The sequence below is a fragment of the Heterocephalus glaber genome, unplaced genomic scaffold, assembly GCF_053883595.1.
Source record: "Heterocephalus glaber isolate CG9 unplaced genomic scaffold, H.glaber_assembly_v1.0 deba00001606, whole genome shotgun sequence".
NCBI lineage: Eukaryota > Metazoa > Chordata > Mammalia > Rodentia > Bathyergidae > Heterocephalus > Heterocephalus glaber.
Window position 1 is genome coordinate 12,340,421 of NW_028258377.1, and position 20,231 is coordinate 12,360,651.

Genomic DNA, 20,231 nt, shown 5'->3' on the forward strand with positions numbered 1-20,231 from the left:
ATCACATGGTACACTGTTGTACCATAAGCTTTTTTATAAGTATGAGTGCATTCTAAAATAGCCATAGGGCCAGGTTGCAGTAGCATGTGCTATAGTTCCTAGCTCCAGCTACTCCAGAGTCCAACACAAGAGTATTGCTTGAACCCAGGAGTTCCAGCCCAGCCTGGACAACATAGTAAGATTCCATCTCAAAAAATAAATAGGGGCTGGGGATTTAGCTCAGTGGTGCTTCATCTACCTCACAAGTGCAAGATCCTAAGTTTAATCCCCGTTACCCCCGCCAAATAAAAATAAAATAGCTGGGAATTTGCTCAGTGGTTCTGCCGCCTGCCTTGCAGGCACAAGGACCTGAGTTCTATCCCCAGTACCAAATAATTAAATAAATAAATAAATAAATAAATAAAATAACAATTAAAGTATAGTAAATGCATAAACCAGATACATAGTTGTTCATTATCACTACGAAATATCATCCACTGTACGTAAATAGGTTACTATTCTTTTTTTCCCCCATAATCCTGGGGATCAAACTCAGGATCTTAGGACCGGGGATTTAGCTCAGTGGTTTCGCTGCCTGCTGCGCAAGTGCAAGGGCCTGAGTTCAATCCCTGGTACAAAAAAAAAAACCCAAAAAACTCAGGACCTTGGATAAGGTAGGCATGTGCTCTACCACTAAGCTATACCCTAGTCTCTATCACTATACTTTTATAAGACTGGCAGCACAATAGATTGGTGTACACCAGCATTACAACAAACACATGAGTAATGTGTTGTGCTATGATGTTTTAACAACTATATGGTCACTGGGTAATAGGAATTTTTTAGCTTGACTATAATCTTATGGGACCACCATCCATTATTGATGGAAATATCATTATGCAGTGCATCACTGTAGCTATAAAGAGGTACAATCCTGCTTGGAAAGTCATATTTTCCAAAGATGAGTATAGCAGTATGCTCCCATCCCTCAGGCACTTCTGCAGTGTGACCTTGTCACTTCCATATGAAAAGATAAGAGTCTAATTTCCTTCCCCTTGAATTTGCTCTACCCTTCATGATTCTAGACATCAGTAGAATATGGTGCAAATGATACAGATCAAGGTCTGAGGCCAGGTCAGAAAAGGCCACACAGCACAGTTATCTTGAAATATTTGTTCTCTGGAACCTTTCCTTTGGGTTGCTCCCCTCAGAATCAAGCACTGCTGTGAGAAGCCCAAGCCAAATGAAGAGCCCACATGTGGCTGCTGTGCTGTGGATGACAATCCCAGCTGAGCCTAGCCTTCCAGTTTTCCCACCTCAAGCATCAGACCTATGAGTGAAGAAGCTTCCAGAACGTTCCAGTGCCTGGCCATGTAAGTAACCCTGGCCCGCTATTGTGGAGCAAACAGCAGTCATCCCTGCTGAATTCTGCCTGAATTCCCGATCCACAGAATCCATCAGCCTAAAAACACTCTTGTTTTAAGCCACTAAGTTTGAGTGGTGTTTTTTTTTTACACAGAAATAGACACCTGGCATAACTCCTATAGGCCTGGAAGGAGAATAGCATTGGAAATATTTGGTGAACCACACCAACGAGTGCCACAGATGAATTTGTTTATGTACCTGTGGACCACATCTGGAATCCCACAAGAGGACCCCAGAAATGCTGGCTGCCTCTGGGAAGGGGGAGTTAAGTGGCTGGGGACAGATGTAGAAAGAAGATTTTTATCTTATGCCCTCTTGAAACTTTATTTATGTATTTATTTATTTTTTGGTACCGGGGATCAAACTCGGGTCCTTGTGCTTGCACAGCAGGCAGCGAAACCACTGAGCTAAATCCCTCGCCCTCTCTTGAAACTTTAAATTTTGTTTTGTTTTGTTTTTTGGTACTGGGGATCGAATTCAGGACCTTGTGCTTTCGAGCCAGGTGGTGGCACCACTGAGCTAAATCCTCTACCCTTAACACTTTAATCTTGTATCATGTGCTTGGATTGCCTATTTTTCTTTTTTCTTTTTTTTTTTTGTACCGGGGATCGAACTCGGGACCTTGTGCTTGTGAGGCAGGCACTGGAACCACTGAGCTAAATCCCCGGCCCGCCTATTTTTATTTTTTAAAAACTTTTTTCTTTTGAGACAAAGTCTTACTGTGTTACCCAGGCTGGCCTTGAACTCCTCGGCTTCTGCCTCAGCTTCCTAAGTAGCTGGGACTACAAGCCTGTGTATCAATCATGGTGCTTGGCTGGATTGTCTGTTTTTAAAACAACCAACCTGATCCTGTCACTCTGTTGCTCAGGAACTTCCAGCAATTTCCTGTGGTGGCCAACCTCTAAGGTGTTCCAACCCTAATTATCTCTGCCACCTGGTATTCACACTCTGACTTTCTCCCCTCCCCTTGAACACGGGCTGGAAAGTGATAGCATATCATTTCCGAGATTAGATTACTAAAGGACTGTGGCTAACATTTTCATTTTCTGCAAACTCCCTTGCTGGTTCAGTCCTAAGGAAGCCAGCTCCATACTGTGCGCCGCTCTCTGGAGAGGGCTACAGCTAGGAACTGATGTCTCCAGTCAGCGTCCGAGAAGAACTGAACCTGCCAACAGCCTATGAGTGAACTTGGAAGTTAAACAGTACCCAGGCTTCTGACCAATAGAAATGGTGACACACACATATTTGTCATTTTAAACTGCCACATTTGGGTATAATTTGTTATGCAGCAATAGATAACTAAGACACTTCCCATTTCACTTAGAACTAGACAGGCTTGGTAGCATGTTCCTGCAATACTCAGCCTTTGGGAGGCTGAGGCAAGAGGATTATGAATTATAACCTAGTTTGAGCAATTTAGTGACTTAACAATGCCCTGTCTCAAAAAAAAAAAAAAGAAAAAAAGACTGGGGATCCAGCTCAATACAAAAGCTCTGGATTCAATCTCTAATATAAAAACAAACAAAAATTAATAATAATAATAATAAAACTGAGCTATCCAGGGGCTGGGGATTTAGCTCAGTGGTGCCGACACCTGCCTTGTAAAAGCGAGATCCCCGGTTCCAAAAAAACCCAAACAAACAAAACTGAGCTATCCAGGCCTGGTGGCACAGGCCTCTAATCTCCAAAAATAAAACAAAATAAGATAAAATAAAACCTACTTGGGTGTGGTGGTGCACACTTGTAATCCCAGCACTTGGGAGGCTGAAGCAGGAGGATTCCTGCAAGTTCAAGACCAGCCTGGGTACATAGTCCGTTCAAGGCCAGCCTGAACTATATAGTAAGACCCTATCTCAAAAAGTAAAGAAGAAAAAAGAAAGAAAGAAAAAAACAGAAATGAACATGGCTTTATTTTACTTTGACAAGATAGTATAATTTTTTTTTTGGTACTGGTGATGGAGCTCAGGAACTTGCACTTGCAAGGCAGGTGGCAGAACCACTGAGCTAAATCCCTGGCCCAAGATAGTGTAATTTTAACCTTATTTATCTGTATGAAATTCCAGCAGTTAATTTGAACATTTATTTATATGATGTTTATTTTTTTAGGTCTTTTATATGGTGTTTCTGAAACCTCTCGTTTGTAACTGCGTACATTATTCTTGAAACTAGGTAAAACTCACTGAGTCATTATGTTAGCCTTTTTATTGCCTGTATAAATGTACATTAATCCCAACACTCGGGGAGGCTGAGGCAGGAGGACTACACAGAGTTTGAGGCCAGCCTGGGCTACATATGGAGACCCTGTGTCAAAAAACCAAAAATGAATAAATAAACAAAAGACACACACAAATTCCTCCTAATGACCTCCAAAGAACTAACTTGATCTGGTTTCATTTACCTCTCCAGTGTTATCGCACTCCTTCTCCTTCTCGCTCAGTGTGCAGGAGCAGCCACACACTGACCTTCTGTGACTGCACTGTCCAATACTGTAGCCCTTAGCCACATGTGGCTGTTTAAATTTAAATTGATTAAAATAGGTCCAGGGATTTAGCTCAGTGGGGCCACTGCCTGCCTCGCAACCACAAGGTCCTGAGTTTGATCCCTGATACGAAAAAAAAAAGAAGATAAATTAATTAAAATAAAATAAAAATTCAGGGTGCCGGGGATTTAGCTCAGTGGTTCTGGTGCCTGCCTCACAAGCGAAAGGACCCAAGTTCAATCCCCAGTACCAAAAAAAAAAAAAATTCAGTTCCTCAATCACACTAGGCCACATTTCATGTGTTGTCTTTTTTCTTTTGGTACCGGGGATCGAACTTGGGTCCTTGCGCTTGTGAGGCAGGCACCAGAACCACTGAGCTAAATCCCTGGCCCTAGGCCACATTTCAAGTACTCAACGGTCACATGTGACAAGTGGCTGCTGTATGGGAAAAGACAACAGAGAACACTTCTAGCACCACAGAAAGTTCTGTCAGGTCAGGCAGGACTGATCTGAAGGGAGTGGTTTCTACTTGTGAGCAGACCCCACTGTGACAGTCAATTTTAGTATATGTGCTACCGAAACAAGCACTTTTTTTTTTTTTTTTTTTGCTGTACCAGGGATCAAACTCAGGACTTTGTGCTTTTGAGGCAGGTATGGGGGAGCCACTGAGCTAAATCCCCAGCCCCCCACACGGTGAAAAAGCTACTATTATTGCCCCCAACAAAAGAGTGAAGAATGGCAGGCAAGGGGCCGAGGATTTAGCTCAGTGGTTCCGGTGCCTGCCTCAAAAGCTCAAGGTCCTTAGTTCTATCCCTGGTACCAAGGGAAAAAAAAAAAGAATTAAGAATGGTAGGCTAGATATTGTTTGTTTCCTCAAAATTCATTCTTATTCTCATTCTCTCTCTCTCTCTCTCTCTCTCTCTCTCTCTCTCTTTCTCCCTCTCTGTTCAGTATGGGGATTGAACCCAGGGGTGCTCTACCACTGAGCTACAGCCCTAGCCCTTTTATTATTTTTAAATTTTGAGACAGGGTCTCACTAAGTTGCCCAAGCTGGCCTCAAATTGGCAATCCTTCTGCCTCAGCCTCTTGAGTAGGTAGGATTAAAGGTGTGTGCCATTATGCCCACCTCCCCCAAATTCTCTCTGAACAGAACAGATAATTCTGCAACCTTTTGGAATCTGTGCTCAAGTCTCTGCTACAGAACAGGGCTTGTTTTGTCTATGTATATATAGGCAGCTGTGAGTAGAACCCTGCTGGTCTCATCTCAGATCCCCACAGCTCAGCTATAGAAAGAAGCCAGGCCAAAGAGATGGTGCCTTTCTGCTCTGATCCAAAGCAGTTGATGGAAGAGATTCTGATATGCAGGGAAATAGGAACAAATGTGCAGAAATTTCTGTGGAGAGTGTGTGTATCCATATGCGAAAGTTTCTTAGCAAACTTCTATAGATGAACAGCAACCAGCCTCTGCTTTTTCACATACATTGCCATTCCAACATTTCTGCCCAACAGCACAAGTGCCTACTGTTTCCTGAAGTGCTGTGGCAATTGCCAGGCACAGTGGCACAGTGTGGCAGGCACACACCTGTAATCCCAGCTTCTCAGGAGGCTGAGGCAGGAGGATTGCAAATTTGAGGTCAGCCTGAGCAATTTAGTGACTTAATGAGACCCTGTCTCAAAAAAGGGGGTGGTTCACAAGTGTGAGGTCCTGAGTTCAATCCCTGGTACCAAAAAAAGAAAAGGGGTGGTGGTGAGGAGGTAATGCAGTGGTAGAGCCCTTGCCTAGTGTGGCAAGGCAAAAAAGTGTGGCAACTAAGGTCTAGAGAGTCTGAGCTCCTTCCCCACATCACACTGGGATCAGTGGTCAAAATAGGATTTGAAAGTTTCTTGACCCAAGTCCAATTCATCTCTACTCTGTTCCTAAAGTCATTATTTTCTTTTCCTTTAAACTATTGACTTACACAACTGATAATGAGGGGGTTTGTTTTGTTTTGTTTTGCATCAGGAACTTCCTGGTAACAGTATTTGAACTCTTGCATCAGTTGAGACTTTTGGTTGTAACTGAAGCTGGCCTAAGCAAAAAAAGAAATTTATCCTCTCAAGTAACTAAAAAGTATAGGTGGTGGTTCTACTTCAAATGTCTCTGGATCACCCAATTCTCAAATAGTGTCATTCTAAATCTGTCTTTCACATAATATGCCTGTGGGGTGTTTTCGTTTTTGTTTTGTTTTAGTGCTGAGCCTTAAATCCAGGGCCTTCTGTGTGCTAGGCAGGTGTTCTACCACTGAGCTATATGCCCAGCCCTCTGACTCTGCTTTTAATTTATTATATTTATTCTCAAAGTGGTTCTCCATCTGATATTGATAGATAGCTGCCAGCATCCCCAGGCTCTCTTGCTACACTTGTCCCAACCTCTGTGGTAGACAAAGCCTCTAAATTGATAATTCCATCAAAAATCCTGGGGCTGCTACTCATTGGTTTGATTTGGGTCAGCTGTTTACTTTGAAACAATCATTGCAGACAGAGAGAGGTGGTATTCTGATTGGCCAGGTCTGGATCACATGCCCCCTCCACCCTCAGCAAATGGATGGGGTAAGCTTTATTTTATCCATACTGATGGAGGAGGGATGGATGATTCCTCTGCCTGACCAGACTTCCAAGTCATTTTGGCATCCTTGGATACAGAATCCTGAGAGAGACAAATTGTTTCTTGAGTTTAGATCTCTCTGACTATGGTATGGCAGGGAGAGGTCTATCTAGTCGGTTAGGCTTCCATAGTGGGAGATGATCTCTAGAAATCACCCTTTCACCATGCAAATGGGGAAGGGTGACTCACAGATAGAAATTGAGTGGCTAGAGGAAAAGGGAATAGACAGCGGTTGTCCAAATGCCCATGAGTAAGCTGCTTTGGTCCCAGCGGGCCTCATGCCTCTTCTTGCACTTCCTTACAAGGCACCCTGGGCTCACACATTCCTCATTTCACATGCTGCATGACCTGTACTGTGGATTACTATGTTACTCACCCTGGGAGCCCTTTCCTCCCTGTCCCACCTACAAAGCCCTGCACATTAGCAAAGCTGTTCAAAAGGCCCTGTCTGTTCTTGGGCAGAGCTGGTTTCTCCCTAGGAGGAAGGAGCCAGGGTGAGTCTGGCCCTGGGGAAAGGTCTATCCTCAGGTGCAATCAAAAACTGACAAAAGTGCTTTCACTTTAATGGGCTCCTCCTATATTTCATAGTTTTGTTTTCATCATGGACTTAACAGCTGCCATTCCAACGTGTTCCCTTTGAAATCAGTGGTGGAAGAGCTGCCCCTAATCCTCCTGCCTTCCTTTTGCTGTGTTCCTGTCCTAAGAAGTCTTCAAACAGCTCTCTTCTTTGTAGCAGAATTACTAAATTGCTAACATTCTGTCTTCATTTTTCATAAGTTACCTTGTGTCAGTGAGGACTCCTTTGATTGAGGGTCAGAAGTCTATTCAAATTGGTTTTATTGGCTCATATAATAAAACTTTTTTTTTTTTTGGTGCTAGGGATCAAACCCAGGACCTTGAATATGCCTACACTTCCAGACTGTATGACTGAGAAGTCCTCAAAAAAAAAAACAAAAAAAAAAAAACAGTCTTGCTGTGTAATACAGGCTGGCCTTGAACTCATAGTCCTCTTCCTCAACCTCCTGAGTGCTGGGATTATAGGTCTGTGCCACCACACTCAGCTATAACTGAGAAGTCTAAAGGGACCAGATGGAATAGTACATGGTTGTAATCCCAGCTATTTAGGAGGCTAAGGCAGAAGGATCACAAGTTCAAGGCCTGCATAAGCCATTTAGCAAAATCCCGGCACAAAATTTTAAAATTATTATTATTATTATTATTATTATTATTATTATTATTATTATTTTGAGACAGGTTCTCTCTAGTCCAGGTTGGTCTTGAGCTCACTTTGGAGCCCAGGCTGGCTTCAAACTCATGGCAAGCCTCCTGTGTCAGCCTCCCAAGTGCTGGGATTACAGGTGTACATGACCATGCCCAGCTTCAAAATAAACAAAATTTAAAGGGGTTAGTGTACATCTAGGCTCTCATTGTCATCAGAAATCAACCCATCAGTATTATTTCTCAAATGTTGTATAACAAATTACTCCAAAATTTATGATTTAAAACAACAGCAACCAATGACCACTTCTCAATTTCTTTTTTTTGTTTGTTTGTTTGTTTGTTTGTTTTGGTACGGGGGATCAAACTCGGGACCTTGCGCTTGCAAGGCAGGCGCTGGAACCACTGAGCTAAATCCCCGGCCCACCATTTCTCAATTTCTGATGGCCAGGAATTCAGGAGCAGTTTAGCTGGATGATTGTAGCTTGAGGTCTACTATGGTTTGTAGATGATTGAATGTTCCCCAAAAGTCCATGTATTGGTTCCCAGCATGTTTGTGGTATTGGGAAAAGGCATGGGCCTTTGGGTGGTGGGGCCTTCGTCACTGAAGGCATTACCCTTGAGGTGGATTATGGAGTTTTCTAGTAGAATCTTAGTTCTCACAAAAGTGTTGTTAGAGCCAAGCCTGACCTCTCCTCCTCTCTCTGGATCAATATTCAATAGCTTGCTCCCACACAGGTCCCATTTTGATCCTCCATAAGGTGACTCAGCTAAAGAGAACCCTCATGAAAGCCTAGCCCCTAGGCCACGCTGTTTGGACTTTCGGCCTCCCCAAACTGAAAGTTAAATAAATCACTAGACTTCATAAGTTATATTCAGATATTTTATTATAATAATAGAAAGCTAATACAAGAAGATTACAAGCTACATGTCAGTGAGGGCCACAGCATTCACATGGAGGTCAAATTGGTGCTAGTTGCTGGTAGGAGGCTTTACTTTCTTGCCACATGGGCCTCTGCATGCTGCCTGAGTGTTCTCACAGTGCAGCCACCAGGTTCCCCCAGAGTGAGTGTTCCAAGCACCAAGATGGAAACTTCAATGCCTTTTTTTTTGGTACCGGGGATCAAACTCAGGACCTTGCACTTTTGAGGCAGGTGCAGCGCCACTAAGCTAAATCCCAAGCCACTTCAATGCCTTTTATGACCTGGGCTTGGAAGTCTAACACCATCACTTCTGCAAATTCTACTGGACACACAGTACAGCTCTGGTTCAATGTGAAAAGGGGCTATACTAGGACACGGATAGGTGAGAATAAAGCAGTGTCTTCTTAGAGGCTGCCTGCCACAGCATTCCTCTCCCCTTCTTTCCCTGTTTTCTTTGCTTTTCCTATGAGTAGCCTTCATTCTCAGACAGACGAAACACACACACACACACACACACACACGCGCGCACACACACACACTCACAGCCAAAAGTAACAGGGAAGGCCACCAATATCTACAGCCCTACAGCCTACAGTCTACCTGCTTACTGATTCCAGTAGAAAGAAGTACCTCTTTCCTTAAAGTTCTGGCAAAAGTCCCAAGGCAGACTGGTTGGCCTAATTTGTTTTTTTGTTTTTTTGTTTTTTTTCTACCAGGGATTGAACTCAGGTCCTTGCGCTTGCTGGTCAGGCTGTGGAAGCACTGAGCTAAATCCCCAGCCCTGGCCTAATTTGTTTTTATGCTTATCTCTGAACCAATCATTGTGGGCTAGAGATGCCATGCTCTGATTGGCTACACTTAAGCCCATGTTATGTGCTGATTGGCCAGACACAGGCCACATTTCCCAGCCCTAAAACTGAAGGTAGGGTTGGCAGCACTAGAGGCGGGTGGAGGAAGTGAGGAAGGGATAGTTCCTTGTCGGAAAATCAAGGTGTCACCATTGAACCAGAATGAATGCTGGGCAGGAAACACTGTATCCTCACCTCTTCTTTTTCCCTGTGCTCCAACTGTACCTTTAAGTGCATCAGTTTAGCACTTTTCTCATGGCATTGGTAGAATTCTAAGATGGTCCTAATATCTCCACCCCCATTTATGTGCACTTCTCCCAGTTATTCAGTTAAACACTGATCCAGGTTTTCTGTAAAATACTTGTGTTTTTTGGTTCTGGGCATGAGCTGGGGTTCACATGCTAGGCAAGTGCTTTACCACTAAGCCACATCCCCAGCCCTTCTGTAAAATGTATTTTGCAAATGTAATTAAGGTCTCCATCAGTTGACCTTAAAATAGGAAAATTATCCTTGGTGGGCCACGCCTAATCAAGTGAGCCCTTAAAAGAGATACATTTTCCCTCTGGCAAAACAGATTCAAAGTATGAGAGATTCAACACAAGGGAGAGTGTCTTTTGGCTTTGAAGTTGAAGGCAGCACATGGAAGAAATACAGGTGACATCTAGGGACTAAGGGTGGCCCCCCTGGCTGATAGCCTGCAAGGAAACAGAGAACTCAGTCCTACAACCACAAGGAACTGCATTCTACTAATAGCCTGAGTGAGCTCAGAAGTGACTCTTCCCCAGAGACCCCAAAGAACTCAGTCTTGATCTTACCTTTGTAATACAGTATTCTGAGCATAAAAGCTAATTACATTTTTACCTATGAATTTGTGAACCAATAAATGGGTATTGTTTAGGCTGCCAAGTTTGTGGTCATTTGCTATGCAGCTATAGAAAACAAATATACTTCCTGATGGACCCTAAGATTCCTAAAATAGGGGCTTCTCTTTGATTGCCTTAACCCTCTGATCCCCAATAGGAACTGGGACACAAGACTGTCCTTAGTGCTGAGTCGAGTCCCACTATCCAGAAGACAGGGAGAATGCAGCTTTTCATCATTCTACCCCCAGGCCCCCCATCCTTCCCTTGGGGCTCCAAGGAAGCCGTTCTGCTTGGCTTTCCACAAACACCCTGTGCCCCAGTGGGGCAACTTGACCAACTTTCAATTCCCAAGCCTCAGGGACCTTTGACCAGCCCAATTGATCTGGAGTCCTGGGCAGGCAGCTGGACCAACAGACAGACGCCATGAGGGCTCTACTGCTCCTGGGGTCCCTGCTGGTGAGCCTGGAGTCGGCGCTTTTGGTGAGGGCTGTGGGAACTAGGATTGGGCCAGGATGGCCTTGGGGGTTCCATTGGCCTCTGCCTATAATCTGTTCACTCAGGTGACTGGGAGGCCTGTGTGGGAAGGTGTATCCTGGCCAGAAGGCCCAGACAGAGGAAACACACAAACCAGAGCTGGCAGATATGAGAACTTAACCTGTCTTTTTGGGGGAGAGAGGGCCCTAAGGAGACAATGGGAGGGGTAAGGAGAGGTTCAGATCTTGTGAGGAAGCCTCTGCATTTCTGAGCTGTGATAGGAAGGCAGGGACTGGTGCAGGATTAGGGGCAGGTTATGACTTTCTAGGCAAATCACCTGCCTTCTTACCTCTGTAGGCTCCACCACCTTGGAAAGCCCCCAGGGAGCATAAGCACAGCGGAGAGGAGCTCACAGTGGGTAAGTGGTCTGACTCCTCTCCTAAGACACCCTTGGGGGGATGAGTATAGTGGAAAATGTGCAGTCTCAGGGTGGCCTCAGGCCCTTGGAATGAGGGGACAAAGTGATTCTGAGGACAGAGTGATTTCGCTGACATTCAGACTTGAGTTCCTACAATGCTAGGTATTGGGCCATGGGTGCTGGGGGCTCAGAGTGATACTGAGCTGCATGCTCCTTGAGGCCAGGGCTTGGGGTATATCTGAGTGCCCCATCTAGAGCCTACCTCAAGCAGGTGCTTGGAGTAGCTGCTGTTGATGCCATCATGCCTGGGTTCTTCCTCTGTATCCCACCCTTCTTTTCCTTTTCACAACGTATCTCAGGGGCATTAGTCATAGCATATAGGGCCCTGAATGGGCAAAGGGTGATCCAGACAGGGCTCCAAATCTCAAATACCTCTGCACCTGCTTCATCACTGATGAGCTGGGTGATTCTGAGTGAGTGACTTGACTTCTGTGTGCTTTAGTTTCCCCATTTGTAAAACCAGTCTGGTAATAGTAAACCTCTCATGGTTGTTTAGAAAGAAAAATGAGTTGTTGAGCCCTGTAAGGCACTGAGTCCAAAGCTTGGTGTTTGACAAATACTTTAAAAATCTTAGATTTTGAAAAAAAAAAAAATCCTAGATTTTGGATCTGGGCATGGTGGCATATGCATGTCCCAGCATTTGGGAGGCTGAGGCAGGAGGATCGCCATGAGTTCGAGGCCATCCAGGACTACATAGTGAATTCAAGGGCAGCCTGATTTACATAGTGAGACCTTGTTTCAACCAACCAACCAACAAACTAACAACCCTCCCAAAAAAACCGTTTGATGGGCGGGGATTTAGCTCAGTGGTTTCCTGCCTGCTGTTCAAGCACAAGGACCCGAGTTTGATCCCCAGTACCAAAACAAAAAAAACCCCAAAATACCTATTTAATTTTGGGCTGGTCATACAGCTCAGTGGGAGAACACTTGCCTTGCATGAGCAAAGCTGCTGGTCTGATTCATAGCACTGCAAAACAAGCAGACAAATAGCTCGTATTATAAAGCTCCCAAGGGCCGGGGGTTTGGCTCAGTGGTTCTGCTGCCTGCCTTGCAAGTGCAGGGTCCTGAGTTCGATCCCTGGTACCAAAACAAAAAAAAACCCATAAAGCTCCTGCTTACACGAGGGGCACCTGTCACTTCTCCTTTCCTCAAACCTTACCATAGCCCCACATCGCCTTCATTCTATCAGGCATTACAGACATACCCAGAGTGGCCAACGTTCTGGGGCTTATGAACTAGATGGACCCCGCTCTGATGACACTGGCCTAGTGGGGTCAACCCTCAGTCCACAGCATGTTGAGGCCCAGACCAATGTGAACCTGGACTTCTGCAGCGTCTTTTCCTCACCCCTCACCAAGGCAAACTACTCTCCTTCTTGCCTGACCCAACAGTAGTGCCGTCATTCATTATTTTCCTTTTGGTTTGCACCCAGCTATTGCCCTGTCTTTTCCTAATTGCCTACCAGTATCCACTTCCTCTCTGTCCATCCCATTTACATAACAGAGGTCTGGCTCAGATTCCTCTGTCCCTCTGTATTGTCCCGACCTCATTTTGGCCCTCAGCAGGTGCTACTTACTATGCCTTTAAAAACAGAATAGCAACAGATGTTTATTGAACACATACTACTGTGTCAGACACACAAGGTTTTATAGGTATTATCTCTCAGCTCCACAACATTCCTCTGAAGTAGACACAAGCAATTCTTACTATTCACAGTGGTTATGTTCTTTCTTTCTTTTTTTTTTTGTACTGGAAATCAAACTCAGGACCTTGGGCTTGCCAGGCAGGTGCAGTGCCACTGAGCAAAATCCCCGGCCCTCACAGTAGTTATGTTTAATAAAGTCACCATGAACATCAAATTCACAAATACTGTTAGGTTCCCATGAGCCTCTGATTATAACATTTTAGTCAACCATCAACATGTAACCTTGTTTTTTGTGTGATTCTGTTTAACATTGACCTCACAGCCAACAGCACTATAGCCCATGGCTGAACAAAGCTTCTCTAACACACATTTTCTCCTTAAGTCACATGGCAGCCTTCTTGCATCAGGAACACAGCACTTTGGGATAGGCACAGGGGCCATTTTGAATGGCAAAATTACCACAAAAAGCACAAAATGTGAAGAAAAACACTGCACTAAATAGATTATGACAAAGGACATTTGTTTACAGCATGAGAGCTGAAAGAGGAAAGCAGAATGTCACCTTGTTGGAACTTAGCTGGGAATGTACACATTTATCACCGCTTTGTGTGTGCCCACAAATCATCATGAAAGCATTGCAAGTACTTGGTTGGTTTTTTTTTTTCACCGCTGGGACCAAACCCAGAGCTTTGCATATGTTAAGCAAGCATTCTACCACTGAGCTACACCCTCAGCCCAAATTCCAAGTATTGACTTGGGGGTTATAATAAATTGTAGCAGATTTGTCAATACAGAATTGGTGAATAATAAGGATTGGCTGTATTATTATTGTCATTTTACAGATGAGGGAACCAAGGCTCAGAATGTTTATGTGACTTCAAAGTTCCACAAACATTTATTAAGTGTCAACTCTGTGGCAAGCATTCTTCTAGGCCTTAGGGCTTCAGACTTGCCCAAAGTCATGCAGCTAGCAAGTGGTAGAGTCAGTAGTCTACCCCAGCCATCTAACTCCAGAACCCAACTACTTTTTTTTTGAGGGGGGAGGTAGATAAGATTTGATATATAGCTCAGGCTGGTAGTGATCCTCCTGCCTCAGCTTCCCAAGTGCTGAGATTACAGGTATGCACCACCCTGCCCACCTTAGAACCCATCTTCTTCAGCAGGATGCTTCTTGAGTGCACAACCGTTTTTTTTTGGTACTGGGGATCGAACTTGGGACCCTGCGCTTTCAAAGCAGGCAGCAGCACCACTAAGCTAAATCCCTGGCCCTGCACAACCTTTTAGAGGGTCTATCCTTTTTCCAATCACTGTGAGGCACAGACTGGGCAATTGGGCTCAGGGAAAGTCCTCAAGGAGTGTGTTATTCCTCAGGTCTTACTGTCACTGGGGAGCCCTGCCATTTCCCCTTCCAGTACCACCGGCAGCTGTACCACAAATGTATCCACAAGGGCTGGCCAGGCCCCCGGCCCTGGTAAGAGAGGGTTGAAGCAGGCCCTGGGAGCAATGGATTGTGCACTCCTTCTGTCCAAGGCACCCTGCTAAGAGAAAGGGGGCTATGATAGGGGAGGGTGGGCTAGCCCCTGGGCAGAGCAGGGAAGCCTCCTCTGTTTCTACAGGTGTGCTACCACCCCCAACTTTGATCAGGACCAGGAATGGGGATACTGCCTGGAGCCCAAGAAAGTAAAAGGTATGTTCCACGGCATCTGGGTGGCCCAGGGCCCTCTCTTCCTCCCAGTTCTTTTCCTGGGTATCATTAGACCTCGCATACCTGGGATTCTGGGCTCAGGCCCTTCCCTCCCTTAACAATACCCTTTAGAAGCCCATAAGGAGAATTCTGAAGATAGCCTGGTTTTGCAGATGAGTAAACTAAGACATGGCAACTTGGACTCAAAGTCCCATGGCAAGGAGGTTCAGGTAGGGCTTGGCCCTAAGCTGTGTGATTCATGCTTCCTCTTGGCTTCCATCTCTAGACCACTGCAGCAAACACAACCCCTGCCAGAAGGGAGGGATCTGTGTGAATACACTGAGCAGCCCCCACTGCCTCTGTCCAGAACACCTCACTGGGAAGTACTGCCAGAGAGGTAAGGAGGGGACTTGCCAGGGGAGGGGACACTGGGGAACAGAGGCAGCCCTGAAGAGGTTCCTGTGGGTGGGACTCTGCATGGTCCCAGCCACTGTGAAGACCACATCCCCTTTATTCCCAGAGAAGTGCTTTGAGCCCCAGCTTCTCCGATTCTTCCATGAGAACGAAATATGGCTTAAAACTGGATCAGCAGGTGTGGCCAAATGCCACTGCAAGGGTCCTGATGCTCACTGCAGGCCAATGGCCAGCCAGGGTAAGGGGACCAATTGGGAACTGGCTGGGAGGAGAGCTGAAAGTCAAGAGAAGCCAGCAGGAAACTGGGTGGTATGCCAAGGGGTGGCTGCATTTGCCCCATCCCCAGCCTGCCGCACCAATCTGTGTCTCAATGGGGGCCGCTGCCTAGAGGTGGAGGGTCACCGACTGTGCCATTGCCCGATGGGCCACACTGGTCCCTTCTGTGACTTGGGTGAGTGATGGTCTCAGCAGGAGAGCCCAGCCCACGTGGGAAGGGCTTGCCCAGAAGGACAAGGGACAGTGGAGAAGTGGGTTTGAGGTGGGGACAGAGCCCCCTTTCTCCCTAGACACTGAGACGAGCTGCTATGATGGCCGCGGGCTCAGCTACCGCGGCATGGCCAGGACCACTGTCTCGGGCGCAGCGTGTCAGCGGTGGGCCTCGGAGGCCACCTACCGGAACATGACTGCAGAGCAAGCGCTGAGCCGGGGAGTAGGCCACCATGCCTTCTGCCGGTGCACAGGGTGGGGCGGAGCAGGGCATTTCCCTTCCCCAAGGACTTCGGGTTTTCCCCAAGCCCTAACAGCGCCCCCTCTTGAGGTTACAGGAATCCAGATAATGACACCCGCCCTTGGTGCTTCATCTGGAACGGCAACAGGCTCAGCTGGGAGTATTGCGACCTGCCACAGTGTCAGACCCCACCCCCGGCATTGTCTACACCCCAGGTTCACCTCGGGCGTCAAGACCTTCCCAGGCCCGGGCCTTCAGTATTGCAGAAACTTCCGCCCACGTCCCTGGCCCCAGGTATTTGGAGGGAAGGGGAAGTCCTAGCAGTGAGGGAGCAAGGCCAGCTAGACTGCGGGTATGGGTCTCCCTGACCTTCTCCCACAGCCTCGGGGGACGAACTATCCAGGACCAGCTCGGTTCTCTGCGGACAGCGGCTCCGGAAGCGGCTGTCTTCTCTGAGTCGTATCGTCGGCGGACTAGTGGCGCTGCCTGGGGCGCACCCCTACATCGCCGCGCTGTACTGGGGTCACAATTTCTGCTCCGGCAGCCTCATCGCCCCCTGCTGGGTGCTGACTGCGGCTCACTGCCTTCAGAACAGGCGCATACCCACCCACCCAGCTCCCCTCCGGAAACCTAACCAGCCCATTTATCCCTGAGCCTAGCTTCTGCCCCGCATCTAAGCCTGAGCCTGCACCCTCGCCCTCCCCCTCTCCCGCCCCTCCGGAGCCTCCAGGAGCTCCCCCAAACGCCAGGGGCTGGATCTGAGCGCTGCCTCTCCTATCCGGCCCGCAGGCCAGCGCCCGAGGAGCTGACGGTGGTGCTCGGCCAGGACCGCCATAACCAGAGCTGTGAGCACTGCCAAACGCTGGCCGTGCGCTCCTACCGCCTCCATGAGGCCTTCTCATCCATCAGCTACCAACACGACCTGGGTGAGGGCAAGCGCCTCTGCGGGGAGGGGAGAAAAGGGGGGCGGGGCCCCAGCGTCCCCGCCTAACACTCCTCCCCGCCTGGGTTAGCTCTGCTGCGCCTGCAGGAGAGCGCGGATGGCAGCTGCGCGCGACTGTCGCCTTACGTGCAACCCGTGTGCCTGCCCAGCGGAGCCAGCCCACCCTCCGAATCCGAGGCTGCGCTCTGCGAGGTGGCCGGCTGGGGCCATCAGTTCGAGGGTAGGCAACAGCTGGTGGAGGTGTGGGGACGGGAGACGTCAGGACACAAAAGTAGTCCAGAGAAGCCCGCAATTTTGGTATCGGCCAGGGTGCCTACAGGAGCGGTGGCAAGAAAGGCCCTTGTTCTGTAGTCCGCCCTTCCCAGTCTTCGATACACTGTTGAGGTGCCCAGATCTCCTGGGGTTACAAGGAGAACCGCACTTTCTCCTGGTTCCCTCTGGGGGGCTGGGCTGCAGGGACGACTAGGACGCTGTCCCCACGCTCAAGCAGCGAGTATGGTGAGGTACTTTGTGAGCCAGGTTCTGCGATGCTGCTTGGGAGGTGCGGATGGGCTTCCTGCTTCGGCCCCGCCCATTCAAATCCAGACTCCGCTGTGGGCCTATTTTCTTGCCTATGAAATGGAGTTAACCGGAGTCTCCCTCCCTCTCCTGCCCGCTGTGATGGAGAAACGCCATGGCTGAGAGTAGGAGCTTCCGTGCTGTCTGGACTGGTGTGAAGAAAGTGCTCTGGGTTCGCAGGGGCGGAGGAATATTCCACCTTCCTACAGGAGGCACAGGTGCCCTTCATCTCCTTGGAGCGCTGCTCCACCACGGAAGTGCACGGAGACGCCATCCTTCCTGGTATGCTCTGCGCTGGCTTCCTTGAGGGCGGCACGGACGCGTGCCAGGTGAGCCCTGGGGCCTGGTTAGTGCCTCCCCCAAGCTCGCCAGGAGCAGGGCGAGGGCGCTGAGGTGCGTGTTCCTGACCCAGGGTGACTCCGGGGGCCCTCTGGTGTGCGAGGATGAGACGGCAGAGCACCGGCTCACCCTTCGAGGCATCATCAGCTGGGGCTCTGGCTGTGGCGACCGAAACAAGCCGGGCGTCTACACTGATGTGGCCAGCTACCTGACTTGGATCCAGAAGCACACAGCTTCCTGATTGCCCAGGGACTCATCTTTCCCTCCTGGGCGATTCCAGAGTGGGAAGATGTGGGGCATTATCATGGATAGTAAAGATGGTGTCACTTTCCTTTCACCAGCCAGGCTATGGGGTGTAGGAACTCAATAAAGGGCTTTCCAAATGCTTCTCAGGAAATGCCAAGAGAGAAAACTGGTTCGCAGCCAGCACACTACCCTCACAGAACAGGATGTGTGAGATCTTAACATGAGAGCTTTAGATTGCAGTATAGGTGATGTTTACTGGGCCTTACTGCACACCAAGCCTGTGCAAGGTGACTCTGAAAATTATTCCTCAAAGGGAACTAAACATTCTAAGTTCATCCTTTTTTTTTTTGAGGCAGGGTCTCACTATGTAGTCAGGCTGGCCTTGAACTTTTGGCAGTCCTCCTGCCTCAGCCTCCTGTGTGCTAAGAGATTATAATCCTGGGATTATAGGGGTGCACCACCATGCCCAGCCTCTAAATTTATTCTAAGAGCAGTGGCCCTCAGCCTTGACTACTTTGGAATCACCTGGGTAACACCGCCCCTCCCATCAAATCCTAGGCCTCCCGAGTGCTAGGGAAGCCCTCTGCCACTGAGTCACACCCCTCAGCTCTGCAGAGGCTCTGAGTCTATTGAGATGCACTTGAGAGCAATTAAATCAGTATCTCTAGGGATGAGGCATAATAGTGGTATGTTTTTAAAGCTTTCCAAGTGATTCCACAGGCAGCTGAGACTGAGCACCATAGTCAAAAATGCTTAACATTAAACAGCACCCTGAGTGCTGGCCACATTAAATACTCCCATCTCCACCCAAACCTGCACTGGTTCTCAAAGTCCCTTGACCAGCAACAGCAATGCCAAAAAACTTGTTAGACATGCAAATTCTTAGGCTCCATTGTAGACTACTGAAGCAGAAACTCTGGGTTGGATCTAGCAATCCATCTACGAGACTTCCAGGGCATTCTGATGCTTTCTAAGGCTTGAGAGCCACTACTGGGGGGTTGAATGGTTTCCTTTACAGGCTGAGAGGTCCAGCTGTCCAGACAAGGCATCATTTTTGTTGTGGTTCTTAAACTTTTCTTCAATACTGGAGATTGAACTCAGGGTCTTCGAACTGAGCTACATCCCCAGCCCTTTTTGTTTATTATTTTGAAACAGGAGCTCATTAAATTGCCCAAGCTGGGCTCCAACTTGTGATCCTCAGCCTCCTACAGCCCTGGGATTGCACGTATACATCGCTGCACCCGCCTTAACCCCTTCTGTGGTTTTGTCTTGTTTTGGAGATAGGATCTCACGATGTAGTTCAGACTGGCCTTGAACTCACTGTATAGCCCAGGCTAGCCTCAAACTCATGGAGATTCTCCTGCCTCAGCCTCCTGAATGCTGGGACTACAGGCGGGTGCCACCATGACCAGCAACCCAATTTTTTTCAATGAGTGATTTAAACTGGTTTTCTAGGGTTCTTTTGGTTTTTTTGGTACCGGGAATTAAACTCGGGTCCTTGTGCTTGCGCAGCAGGTGGCGAAACCACTGAGCTAAATCTCTGGCCCTAGGGTTCTTTTGAATAGTCCTTGATTTCTTCCTATACACTAACTTTAGAACTCCCCACGCATAGAACGCACCCCCACACACACATCCTCCAGCCTAGGTAACAGTTCTGTGACAACACCCTGGCCTAGTCACAACCCGGCTCCCCCTACGTCACAGGGTCCCAGCCGTTCCTAGTTGGCCCAGCGGCGGACTTCCCTCTAGCGGTAGGCGGAGGGGCGCACTCAGCGCGGGATGGGCGAGTGGAAGGGCTTCATCAGTGCGGTGCTGCGGGACCAGAGCATCGAGGACGTGGCTGTCGTGGGCCACTCGAACAATTGCTGCGTGTGGGCGTCGCGGCCGGGGGGCCTGCTGGCTGCCATCTCCCCGCAGGAGGTGGGCGTGCTCACGGGGGCCGACCGGCACACCTTCCTGCAGACTGGCCTGTGCTTGGCGGGCTGCCCCTGCTGTGTCATCCGTGACAACCTGCTGGCCGAGGGCGATGGCGTGTTGGACGCGCACACCAAGGGGCTGGACAGGCGCGCCTTCTGCGTGGGCCACACGCCGCGCTTGCTCCTCGTGTTCATGGGTCGGCAGGGCGTGCACGGGGGCATGCTCAACAAGAAGATGCACGAGCTGACCCGCAGGCTGTGCCTGCAGGGCTTGTAGCATGACAGCCAGGCTACCCATGGTAGCAGCCAGACCAGAATAAACTGTGAACTGGGAGTCGTCCTCTGGTTGCTGGTGTGGAGTTGGCAAAGCATTGGGGTGAGCTTGAAGGGCTGGGGGTCTGTTGTTGGAGTGACTGAGGGTGAATGGT

At 48.3% G+C, this 20,231-nt stretch overlaps 2 protein-coding genes across 3 annotated transcripts; both read left to right on the top strand.

Annotated features, from left to right (window-relative positions):
* Positions 1-10,725: 10,725 nt before the first annotated feature.
* On the top strand, positions 10,726-18,038 carry F12 (coagulation factor XII). Of its 2 annotated transcripts, none has more exons than XM_087194767.1 (14): positions 10,726-10,835; positions 11,211-11,271; positions 14,348-14,447; positions 14,593-14,663; positions 14,947-15,057; positions 15,181-15,312; positions 15,421-15,525; positions 15,641-15,806; positions 15,899-16,095; positions 16,183-16,396; positions 16,591-16,727; positions 16,815-16,964; positions 17,483-17,631; positions 17,715-18,038. In XM_087194767.1, exons 1-14 carry the CDS (start codon positions 10,803-10,805, stop codon positions 17,880-17,882), a joined length of 1,794 nt encoding a protein of 597 aa, XP_087050893.1. In that variant the 5' UTR covers positions 10,726-10,802; the 3' UTR covers positions 17,883-18,038. The 2 variants fall into 2 exon arrangements, with proteins under 2 accessions (XP_087050893.1, XP_004836313.1); XM_004836256.4 differs by having other exon boundaries at positions 10,742-10,859.
* Positions 18,039-19,487: 1,449 nt separating this feature from the next.
* On the top strand, positions 19,488-20,137 carry Pfn3 (profilin 3). The gene has a single exon (XM_004836262.4). It carries the CDS (start codon positions 19,667-19,669, stop codon positions 20,078-20,080), a length of 414 nt encoding a protein of 137 aa, XP_004836319.1. The 5' UTR covers positions 19,488-19,666; the 3' UTR covers positions 20,081-20,137.
* Positions 20,138-20,231: the final 94 nt, after the last annotated feature.